The sequence below is a fragment of the Tyto alba genome, unplaced genomic scaffold (assembly GCF_018691265.1).
Source record: "Tyto alba isolate M040663 unplaced genomic scaffold, T.alba_DEE_v4.0 Super-Scaffold_46, whole genome shotgun sequence".
Taxonomy (NCBI): domain Eukaryota; kingdom Metazoa; phylum Chordata; class Aves; order Strigiformes; family Tytonidae; genus Tyto; species Tyto alba.
Window position 1 is genome coordinate 3,074,042 of NW_024881322.1, and position 12,547 is coordinate 3,086,588.

General features: G+C 41.2%; 1 protein-coding gene across 1 annotated transcript in view; it reads right to left on the reverse strand.

Moving 5' to 3' along the window:
• Positions 1-12,547, reverse strand: part of LOC122154748 — a 128,930-nt gene that overhangs the window by 15,514 nt on the left and 100,869 nt on the right. Inside the window, exon 4 of the mRNA XM_042806294.1 lies at positions 2,629-2,820. Within this exon, the coding sequence (XP_042662228.1) occupies positions 2,629-2,820 (192 nt within the window). The remainder of the gene's footprint in view (positions 1-2,628; positions 2,821-12,547) is intronic.

Below are 12,547 nucleotides of genomic sequence, written 5' to 3' on the forward strand. Positions count from 1 at the left end.
TAAAAATACAGAGATAAAGCATCAGGACTTAGAAATCAGTATCTGTAAGTGGATTTAGAAAATATTTTAAAATATCCTTCCTGTCCTGAGGGCAATCTTATTTTCATATATATCCAAGAGAACCTACAAATCACTACTATCCAATAACTAGCAGAGATTGACCTGCATTATACTTCCTGTTTTATTCATAAGGCAGAACCAAAGTCCTTCAGCTAACACCCATATGGTAGTTGCTACTAATTCTGTCAAATTATTAAGTGATGAGATAACACAATGATCAGCACATTAGAAGAACCCAGATAAAATCAGGCAGAAGACTGTAATAACTTAACTTAGTCTTTACCTGTCCGGTGCTGAGGTCAAACATGGGACTGGCATGAACAACTGCTTCTCCTTTCAGGGAAACAGAGTTAATCAAGTTGATCCAAGTTTACAAGGTCCACCAATAAACTTCCCTTGCAGTGAAGCCCTGTACCAGACAGGTGGCAAAAAACATGTTAAGTTCTCAATTTGGTTCGTTCAGATTTTTGCACAACAGAAACAAATGTTATATGACTGTGATAGCCTGTGCTCTGTAGCAGATCCTGGCTAGCAGCAGAGCAGATAATGCTCCATGCTGAGGTGGCTTGGCTGTGAAATCCCCCATAACAACCCAGTGGAAGCTGTTATAGCTCCTCTATCAAGTCTGGTGGCAGAAAACTACATCTTCCTCTTTGAATGTTGTAGAAGTGTTATCAGGTTGAATGGAATATTCCACTTCATAAACAAAAGATGCGTAAGTAAGGTGATACACTGAGGCAGAGTGCACCTTCTCTTCCCTGGATCCCTTCCTCACAGCAATGTGTCTGCTGAATTGTGTACTGGCAGATCTCTTTAGACTGAAATGATGACAAGACAAAGTTGCTCCCTCCTCTTTAACATCATCCTTTAGTTGTCAAGCCTTCAACAAACCACAGCAGGAATAACCAAGGGACTTAAAGCCTTATTGCTGGAGGGAAAAGACAAGAGTTGCACTAACATACACATACAGATGGTGTTCACACATTTATAACACATCCAAACTTAGGTTGTCAACTGGTCTGCAGGAAGTAACACCAGACCATGACGTGCCAGGTTGCAAGGTCAACCAACAGATACCCTGAGAACTACTCCTCAACGCTGCAGAAAATCAAAGGGAAAATTAACTAACATTTTTCAGCACCTATGAACTGTTCAAAATTGTTTTATGTAGGAACATACATCATTCCTTCTTGTAAAGAATATCTATGGTGCCAATTTCTTACCAACACTATACAAACTGAGACAAGAAGCAAGTACCTGGAACTAGATATATATTACTTGGCTGAGCAGCCTAAATGAAATAAAACTGAACTGACTCCCAAGAGTATTCTAGTTATTGTATATACCACCTTTAACCATTTCTCAGTCTTTCTTGCAAGAATTTAATATAAATTCAAAGCTTTATGGATCTTAAAAAAAAAAAAAAAAAAAGGTTAAGATTAAGATTAGCAGTAGGAGAATGTTTTCTAGAGAAAGGAATGTCAGGATATATTGCAGGATGTTCTCACTCAAATGTCTCACAAATAAGGACTTATTTTTGGACAAAGCACTGCACTGGCACTGAGGATACTTGCATTCAGTTGGCAGCACTGCCATCAGCTTCCTGCACGACCTAAGGCTGCTCAGTAAATTAGTCTTTTATTCAATTCTTGTCAGTGAGGACAATAATAGTTAATTTCTCCCAGTAGTGATTATTTAGACAGGAAACCAGTTGAGGCAAAGACTCTTTCTACCTTCGTGTATATAAAACACCTGTTGCAAAAGAACTCTGATCATTTGTGCTGATGTAATAGGAGTAATTATATATATTATTTCCTTCAGGTGTTCCCATGTTCTTTGAAAGTGAACTCCAGGATCTACAGGACTGCTCTGTAGTTGCCACTCGAGGCAGCATAAAACTGTATAAAAAAGGATGCCCTGAGGTAATATGAGTATGAAGATACTTACATGTTCAAGTTGTATATGACTGTAACAGGTCTTGGCAAGACATTCCAGTTAATTTAAGCACAGAATTAGCCCTGATTAACAGTCAACTTGTGTTAGCAAGTACCACCTATTTAATTTATTCTCTGAATTACCTATAATAAGAACTGTTGTGGCTAAGACAAGATGTAGTAACATCAGAGAAAGGCTTTCTTAAAATGGTGATTATTGTATGAAGGCATGATATACAAAGGTTTCACACTTACATGGGACTTCTCCCCTCTGTTTTTTATATAATTGTTATGCATTAAAAACAGACATCAAGTCCTAAAAATTTACCATCTGGTTAAAGTGTAGGCTTTGCCCTATAGTATTTGCCCTTTTCTAAAGTATAGTCAACCAATGCTCTTTTTTGGACCTAAACAAAATTTAAGAAAATGTTATTCTGAATTGTAATAATTACAAAATAAACTCTTGTCAATCAGCACAACAGAGCAGTGAAAAGTGTTCAAGAAACTGACCTATTGCAGTCTCCAGTATGTAGAAAATGAAATAAATAAATGAGATGAAGTATCTTAGATAAAAGATTAGGGGTGGAGGAATCGATTCTTAAAATATATCAGTATGATTTTAAGTATGACTTACCTGTCTCTCCCCCAGCTCCCCTCTGTGGAAGGCCAATTCTTTTCAAATCTCTGAAAAGTCAGATGGTCAAGCAATATAAAATCCTGTCGTCTATATTTAGAGTACTCAGAAAAATGCCTGTATAGACATTCTCTTGTCATCAGCACAAACATGTAGGACTCTGGAATGTGTCTCTCTGCAATGTCAGTAAAACTAAAAGAGAAAACAGAAAGGTGATGTAAGAAGAAAAATAAAAGATGGGAAATTATTTTTAAAACTGTATACGATATGGCATGATTTAATAATGTAAACAATTTGCAAGAGTTTCATGAGCATTTGTTCTTTGATTCCTACAGAAGAATCACAGTATTTGGGCTAGGACAGAGAACTGAAATTAAAATGCGCCTGACAGAATGACAGGAAAATCATGTTTGTCAAGTATAGGATATATTATTGACAACTGACCTTTATATATTTAATAATCTAGTTCTGCTGATGCATTTCAGAAACCTAGTATAAACTGTGCTTGTAGAAAATCTTTTTCTTGTGAATTATCACTAGATGATACCAAAATCTAGATCCTGAGAGTTTTGTCCCATTGCTTCAGCTGCTTTTCAACTTCTGTGATTGACTTTCATCAGAATTTATATAAGCTACAAATTGTATCTAAAAAGCGTGAGATCACACCATAATTTCTGAAACTATTCCTTAAATAACCCTTCACTAGGATATTCTATGTGATGTGAGTTGATGATACTATTTTAGATTGTAAGTTGTGAAGTGAACTTTAGTGTTCAAGTGCTGCTTCTATATCCTATAAAGGGCAATGTTTGGAATACGAACAAAATTATGGTCTGTCACTCCAAACCGACATTGTGCTATCAAGTAATATCTGGCAAGATGAAGCAGTTGGATGGGGATCTAAATGCTTTTGATATTCATCCAAAGTGAAGAAAATCATATCTGCTCTGACTGGTTGAAAATTGTTTTGAGCAATTTATCAGACTATCGATGCCAAAGTTAGTGTTATGAAGTACAGACTGAGACAGTAATTTTGGTCTGGAAGACAAACTTTAATTCCAGTATTAAGAAAACATAATATTAACACACATTGTTGTAATTCAGACAGCTGTCAAATTAGTTGTGCCACAAAATGAGCTTTGAGAGACATTAAAGTGCCAAGATACTTTGTTAATTACTTCAATAGTAGATGAGGCACCAAGTATGCCTAGCAATGAAAGCATCCATTATGGAAAGCTGTAACTTGGTGTAAACTAATGCTGTTTGTTTCATCTGAATGGCCCTCTCACTGGAAATAGCTGACATACACAAGCAAAATTTGCCATCAGAAAAGTTGCTTCAGCTGTTACTTATCCAGCTGATCACAGACCTTTTTTTGGATATAGAACTATGGTATTTTACATATTTATATGAGAAAGTATTGCAATACTCTCTGGGCAAACAAGGTGCCACTACAAATGGTGACCTGATAATCAACAGGACAAAAGAATTGCCTGATCCCAGAGGTTTAACAATATTAACCCTAAAAGGTACCAGTTTTTACACTTTCCCCTAGATACCTATATATAAACAGAATTAGGTTTAAGTAGGAATATGCAATGTTACATGTTTGGTAGGAGAAATGAACTGGGGCTCATGTGATCATCACAATCATACGTTATTTCACATCTCCCACAGAGTTATGTTTCCTGCCATCTCCTTCCTCCAGGTACTGAGCTTTTCCTGTTCCCGGAGCTGTTAAAGCAAGTTCTCTGCTTTGCTCACCATCCCTTCCCAGCTCCTCAAACAGTTCCATTCCACAACTGGTTGAGACCCCATCAATTCACTTTCAGCTTGTTTTAGGTCACTTTGCCTGCCTGTACCATGGTTTTCACTACCCCACCCTTTAAAATGTCTTTCTATTTAATGCCCTTCTGTGTAGCTTCAGGATTTTTTTCACCTTTGTCATTCTCTGTGAACCCATAACCTCTGGGCTTTTTCCTAATGGTTCTCTGTACTCCTCCCCATGCCTAGAATGTTATATCCCTCTCATAATCCCATTGGAAATATACCTTCTACAGCTATCATCTACCCATCTAATCTGCTCTTATCTCTCTTCACTACTTAGAGGAGCATTCATACATACAAGAAAATTAAAATAATATCTCGAAATTAACAGAATGTGTTCAGTCTCCTGCACCACTTATTCTGTTTATAGTACATCCCTTTGTTCCCACCCACTAAAGTTGGTTTTTATTGCCTCTTTCTGTTCTTCCACACAAAGACGTAAAAATCAAACAGAATTCCTCTGTCACCACTGGTAGCTCACTTTTCACCTACTAATTCATGTTGTTAGACTACAAACTCATTGAAGCAAGGATTGTTCTTTTTAAATACCTTTTAAAGGTCTTCTGCGCTCATTTCCTCTCTCTCATGCCCTGATTCTTTACCCTGTCTAAAATCATGCAGCCCTCTTTTACCTGTAGCCACAGCCCTTGATTTCTGCCACCATGTCCCTGCTCCTTCTCAGAAGCACTGAAAGCATCGTGCTTGTTTAGTACACAAACAAAAGTTGGAAGAGGATGTCTAGAATCAGGGTCAGAAGAAAAGATTTTTAAACTAAAAGACCAAAAGGAAGGGGTAAGCATTTCATATGAAATTGAGGGCTCATTTCAAAGCTCTGTAGGCCTCAGCTAGAACCCTGTAAGAGTTTTTAATTTACTGCTATGCCCCAAAAGAGACAGGAACCTAAAAAGCTGGGAAAGAAATCCCTCCATTTTAGGGGAAATTGAAGAAGTCAAAGTTGCTTGCTTATAAGCATTATCTACCCTGTACAATGGAGGCCAAGCATTACAACATAAAACAGCTGCTGTATTTGAATTATATAAAACAAATTATCATCACGCACCAGTAAGCTATTTCTGACCCAAAGATTTAAAAATTATGTACAGAGTCACACACACACCCCTGGCTAAAGCCAGTCAAATCTGTAAGATTAGATTGGTCCACTGGAATCAGTTATACAATTCAAGGCTGGTTTGTATGAAATTCTGGCCAACATAAATATGCAAATTTACATCAGAGTTGAAGGCTGGGTTTAATTCTATCACTAATGAACAATGAGATCATGTGAAATAGGTTAAAAATCATCTTGCACTCAATGAGGCGTTCTCATTTTCATGTTTTTCCTGTCACATTTTCACAGGAAACTTCTCACAAATTAATAGCTATAGATATAATGATAAAACCAAAGGAAAAAAAAAATAGAACACAGTCAGTACACAGAGAAACGTACTGCACTCAGTGTCTCCTATTTTTGAGTTATACTTTTAAGTTTGACATCTTACAATGACCATCAGTGAGTTCTTTTATCTCATGAATGGAGTGAGAATCAGTTCCTCCATGTTTGAATCAATTTCTTAGAAATTATTCTGGAGCATAAATTACAACATACTTTTTCTTCAGATTAGCCTGAAATGTCTTTTAATTTTTATTAAGATGAAACAGTACTAAATAAACTTTATGCATCCTGGAAGTCAACTAAGTTCTATCAAGCCTGATGATCATATGAGATCTATAGCATTTACTTGTTCTAATCTTAATTTCTAGCCTATAAAATATTGTCTTCATGAATTCTTATTGATTGCTAACAATGCTTTTTTTTAAATGAGTTTATTTTCAGCATGCCTTTAACGGCAGTGCTCACGTGCACTGCAAGGACACTGAACACACTGAAATCCCCAGTTGCTTTTTCTCTTTCCAGGCCAGTCCTGTTGTGATGTTCTCCAGAAAAGCTGAAGAGTGGTTTAAAAGAGAGAACACTTTTCTCTATTGTTCAGGCTTTGATTTTTTTTATGCTCAGTAGAATCAGTGATATGCCTTGTTTCACGTATGTTTTGAAGAGTTGAGCATCAGAGTTCAGAGTCCAAGCACAGAAGATTAACACAGACTATTTCTATTGAGCTCTTTCTGCAGGTACCAGGCACAGAATCAGAGCAGGATGTTTTGTTCTCAACAGTTTTCAGAGCCTGTTTATTTTGAAATACCTTTATAGACATTTGTCTATATCTAATGCTTCCAGGTGTTTTACTAACCTCACATTTCATGGGGGACTATCTTTTCTCTTTTTCCCAAAAATATTATTTTTATTTATATAGATACATATTTATTTAATGTGTGTATAAGTACTTACTGCAGGAGGACAACAGGGTCTTGCATGAGAATTTAGTAGAAGTTGATCTTCAGTCTTATACCCCAGTTCTTTAATTGTCCTATGTGCTACGCATCAGTACACAAAGGGCTGCTAAGGGACAACAGATGGACCATTGACAGATCTAGAGGATCCAGTAATGCACATACTCTTCTGTTCTTTTTGTAGAGGGTGCAGAAATGAATTGAACTTATTGAATTGGAGAAGATCTATAGAGCATCACCTCAAGCCAGAGCAGGGAATTTATTTTTTCCTCTTCTGCCCACTATTTGACCTGACACTCAACACTGGGCTTGACCCAAAACTTTAAAATAGACAACTGCTGTTATCACCAAAGCATACTCAGATCACTAGGTTCAGAGTAGATTATAGGCTAGCAACCAGAGATCAAAAGAAAGAAACCAATAAAGTAACTTATTACTCTGCACTACTTTCCAATTTAAATCCACAGCCCAGTACATTAATTTATCAGAGCATGCATGGTTGTGACAGATGAGGCAAAATTCCATCAACTATAGTCTTTGTAGACAGACTCATAGCTAGGAATTCTTACAAAAATCATGTCTGAGAAGCAGCAGAAAAACCAAGTAATAGGGATTGGTTTTCTTTGTCATAAGAGAGATGCTGAAGAAAAGGGTCACAGGAGAAACACAAGATTATAGACCCTGTACTTTACATAAGAAAGTTCCATTCTTCCCCTACAGTAAGGATGCCAATCAAAGCTCATTCAACAGTGACATACGGTAAGTCAACTGTATGACTTTATTTCTTATGTAAATAGAGGTAGTGTAGGTAAGAAAGATACATGTACCCCAGGGTATCTCCTCTGATCAAAATCACCAGAGGGCTATGCAGATGTATTAGCAAGATAAGACATGAGAGGAATCACAATTAGTAAAACCTCCCTTCCACCTCCCACACCTGCAAGGATCCAGAGAAGGCATAAATTTGTAGGAGTGAAACAGAAGAACCCTAGTGTCATTGTCAACTGTCCCTTGGCCCCTCTGGTCCTTCTCTCCATTGTGTGGGCAATGCTTTGCAATCCTGCTACCTTCTTCAGTACAGCCAACCTCTTGCTACGATTACCCTGGGGACAAGGCCAGGACCTCTGCCTGCAGACAATAAAGAACAACGGGAAAAGTTTTATCATGTAGTCTGAGATAGTTCAACCAGGGGAAATATCCATTGTTCTCACTGATAACGAGGAATTAGCTCTCTCCCAGTCCCTCAAACTGAACCAACTTGCTTCCTCTGAGGCAAATTCTGGGAATAGTTCACTTCAGGAGCTACTCTGCATACATAATACTGACAGGTCCACATAGATTTGGCTTCCTGCGTCCTCTCACATCATATTAAGGACATGCAACAGAAATTCTTTGTGCCACATTACGAACCGAGAACTGCAATGGTCTATAACACAACCCTTACCCTATTTCATGGAATCTAAACTGGGGTAAAAAAAACAGGATGTCTCCTGGAATGCAGAAGAGGCTGAGGCCAAGTGTCCAGCAGGCTGGGCTAACCCTGAGGATAATACACTCCAGGTCTTTTGTACAATATGGTAGGCCCTCTAAAATTCTGAAGGAACACAGGCCAGTGCTTCCCACATTTTTGGAAAAGACTTAGCATGTACACGATTCCCTGAAAGGCCAGGGCAGACTGCTGTCTTGGCCACTGCCTGTTCCTGCCAAGGCTTCTCATAGTGTCCACATAACTCATAACATACCAGTACTCCACATAGCATCTGGCTATAATATACAAGTAGGATTTAGGAAGCAGAAGGACTACCTGGATGGTCCCCATTGTCGTTATATATCTCTGCAAGGTCAGGTAAGCACAGTATGACCTAGAGACATTAACTTTGTGCCAGCTGTTCTCTTATTTCAGGAAAATAATCTTGCTTTAATCTTATTTGCAAGAGTCTGATAAAAGAGAACCATTTATCATCCACTTTAAATTAATAAATCTCGTTTTTAAATCATTGTGATGCAACTTATACGTGATCTATATTGTTAACTTATCACTGCACAAGCTGACAGGCCTAAATTAGATCGTCCAGCTGCCTGTGGATACCGGGAAGTAAGACTGAACACCACACTGTCCCCCTGCTTCACTCTGCTCTATGGTGGTGAGGAAGAGCAAAGTCAGAAACAAGTACAGCAGAGAGGAGGATCCGTACACATTTCATTTCTTTGAAAGGTGTTTCAGGGCCCTCCTGAAACACCAGGAAAAGATGCTGTGGAAAACAAAAGATCACTGAAGAAGTCACTAGTGTATGTTTTTCTGTGTGTGGTGATGGAAAGTTTTCTGAGAAGCTAAATTGTTACCTGTGCTGCAGCCTGGTTTCATTTGCATATACAGCTCACATTTTAGAAGCTATGGGATAAAAGTTTGGTTGGTTGGTTTTGTGGGGTTTTTTTAAGAGTGCCAGAGGACTCTTAAGACAATTTATATATTAGACATGTCAGCCTTGAAAATGTCACTGTAAAGTGGCATGTGAAATGAACCATGTGGCAAGACCTCATGACTAACTACATCCATGGACTGCTGAACATAAGGGTTCAGAAGACAGAAGAATGTGAATTTCCTGATAACCAGACATTCATTGACAGGTCACATCTCATTTTCAGTCTTGGTAGGGATAATACAATAAAATATAATCTGACCCTCCCCCTTTGCCCAAGACATTTCCTGATAAAATTGTGGTAAAGATTCAAGTTACTGGTGTTTTTAGTGATTTATGTTCTATGTGATCTGATGCTCTGTATTTTTGTTTTGCATTCACACACAGGCACAGAGTGGTTGAAATTGGCAGGTGAGTGTACAGGTAGTGGACATTACACCAGTAAGTCTGTTTACAGGCATTCTCTATGTAAAGGAAATCATAGAATGGTTTGGGTTGGAAGGGACCTTTGGTTGGAAGGAACCATGTAGTTCGAACCTCCCTGCCCCGGGCAGGGCCCCCTTCCCCCAGCCCAGGGGGCTCCCAGCCCCGTCCAACCTGGCCTTGAACCCTTCCAGGGAGGGGGCACCCACAGCTGCTCTGGGCACCCTGGGCCAGCGCCTCATCCCCCGTACCGGGAAGAATTTCTTCCTAATATCTAATATAAACCTACCCTCTTTCAGTTTAAAGCTTGTCCTGTCACTACATGCCCTTGTAAAGAGTCCCTCCCCACCTTTCCTGTAGCCCCCCTTTAAGCACTGGGAGGCTGCTATAAGGTCTCCCCAGAGCCTTCTCCAGGCTGAACAACACAAACTCTCTCAACCTGTCCTCATAAGGGAAGTGCTCCAGCCCCCTGAGCATCGTTGTGGCCTCCTCTGGAGCTCCTTGAACAGGTCTGTGTCCTTCTTACACTGGGGACCCCAGAGATGAACACAGCACTGCAGGGGGGTCTCACAAGAGCAGAGTAGAGGTGGAGAATCCCTTCCCTCGACCTGCTGGCCACACTTCTCTTGATGCAGCCCCATGTATGGTTGACTTTCTGGGCTGCAAGCACACATTGCTGGCTCATAGTCAATTTTCCATCCACTAATATGCCCAAGTCCTTCTCCTCATGGCTGCTCTCAATCCACTCCTCGCCCAGCCTGGATTTGTGCATAGGATTGCCCCAACTCACATGCAGAACCTTGCACTTGGACTTGTTGAACATCATGAGGATTGCCTGTCCAGGCATCCCTCTGGATGGCATCCCTGCCCTCCAGTGTTTCAACTGCACCACACAGCTTTGCGACACCAGCAGACGTGCTGAGGGTGCACTCAATCCCACTGTCCTTGTCACCAAAAAAGATGTTAAACAGTGCTCGTCCCAATACCTGAGGAATGTCCCTTGTCACTGGTCTCCACCTGGACATCAACCCATTCACTGTAACTCCTTGAGCATAACCATCCAGACAATTCCTTATCCATGGAGTGGTCAGATCCATGTCTCTCCAATTTAGAGACAAGGATGTTGTGCAGGATAGTGTCAAAAGCTTTGCACAATTCCAGGTAGATGACGCCAGTCACTCTTCCCTTATCCAGCAATGCTGTAATGCCATCATAGAAGGCCACCAAATTTGTCAGGTATGATTTGCCCTTAGTGAAGCCATGGTGGCTGTCATCAATCATCACCTTATTTTCCATGTACCCCTAGTATAGTTTCTAGGAGGATCCACTCCATGATCTTGTTGGGCACACAGGTGAGACTGACTGGCCTGTAGTCCCACAGGCCTTCCTTTCTTCCCTTTCTGAAAAATGGGGGGTATGTTTCCCCTTTTCCAGTCAGCGGGAACTTCACTGAACTGCCACAGCTTCTCAAATATGATGGATAGTGGTTTAGTCACTTCATCTGCCAGTTCCCTCAGGATCTGCAGGTGCATCTCACCAGGTCCCATGGACTTGTGCACCTTCAGGGTCCTTAGATTGTCTTGAACCTGATCTTCTCCCACAGTGGGCAGTTCTTCGTTCACCCAGTCCCCGCCTTTGCCATCTGAGTCTTGTGTGGTACGGCTGGAGCAACTGATGGTGAAGACTGAGGCAAAAAAGTCACTGACTACCTCAACCTGCTCCATATCCTGGGTGGTCAGGTCTCCTGTTTCCTTCTGCAGAGGGCCCACATTTTCCCTAGCCTTCCTTTTATTACGGACATACCTATAGATGCATTTTCTGTTGCCCTTGATGTCCATGGCCAGATTTAATTCTATCAGGGCTTTGGTTTTCCTAACCCAAGCTCTGGCTACCCAGACAGTTTTTCTGTATTCCTCCCAGGCTACCTTCCATTGCTTCCACCCATTGTAGGCTTCTGTTTTATGTTTGAGCTTGTCCAGGAGCATCTTCTTCATCCCTGCTGGTCTCCTGGTGGTCTTATTTGACTTCCTCTTTGTTGGGATGCATCGCTCCTGAGCTTGAAGGAGGTGGTCCTTGAAGATCAACCAGCTTCCTTGGGCCCTTCTTCCCTCCAGGGTTTTACCCCATGCTACTCTGCCAAGCAGATCCCTGAAGAGGCCAAGGTCTGCTCTCCTGAAGTCCAGGGTAGTGAGCTTGTTGTGTACCCTCCTCACTGTCCTAAGGATTCTGAACTCCACCATTTCATGGTCATTGCAGCCAAGGCTGACCCCCAGCTTCACATTCCCCACCAGCCCCGTCTGGTTGATGACAACAAGGTCTGGCATGGCACCTCTCCTCACTGGCTCCTCTAACACTTGGGAAAAGAAGTCATCATCAGTGCATCCCAGGAATCTCTTGGATTGCTTGTGTCCTGCTGTGTTGTCCCTCAGACAGATACCAGTGTGGTTGAAGTTCCCCATGAGGATCAGGACTTGTGAACGTGAGGCTGCTCCTGTCTGTCTACAGAGGGCCTAACCCACTCAGTCTTCCTGGCTGGGTGGCCTGTAGCAGACCCCCACTGCAATGTCACCTGTCCCTGCCCTTCCTTTAATCCTGACCCACAAGCTTGCAGTTGGCTCCTCATCCATCCCCAGCCAGAGCTCCATGTACCTCAGCTGGTCATTGGCATAGAGGGTGACCCCCCCCTCCTCATCTCCCCTGCCTGTCCTTCCTAAAGAGCCTGTATCCTTCCATTCCAGCACCCCAGCCATAGCTGTCATCCCACCACATCTCCATGACGCCAGTAAGATAGTAGCCCACAGGTGGGCACATGTCTCTAGCTCCTCTTCTTTGTCCCCCATGCTACATGCATTTCCACAGAGGGGTTTAAGTTGGCCCCCGATGAAGGTGACTTACTGGCTGGA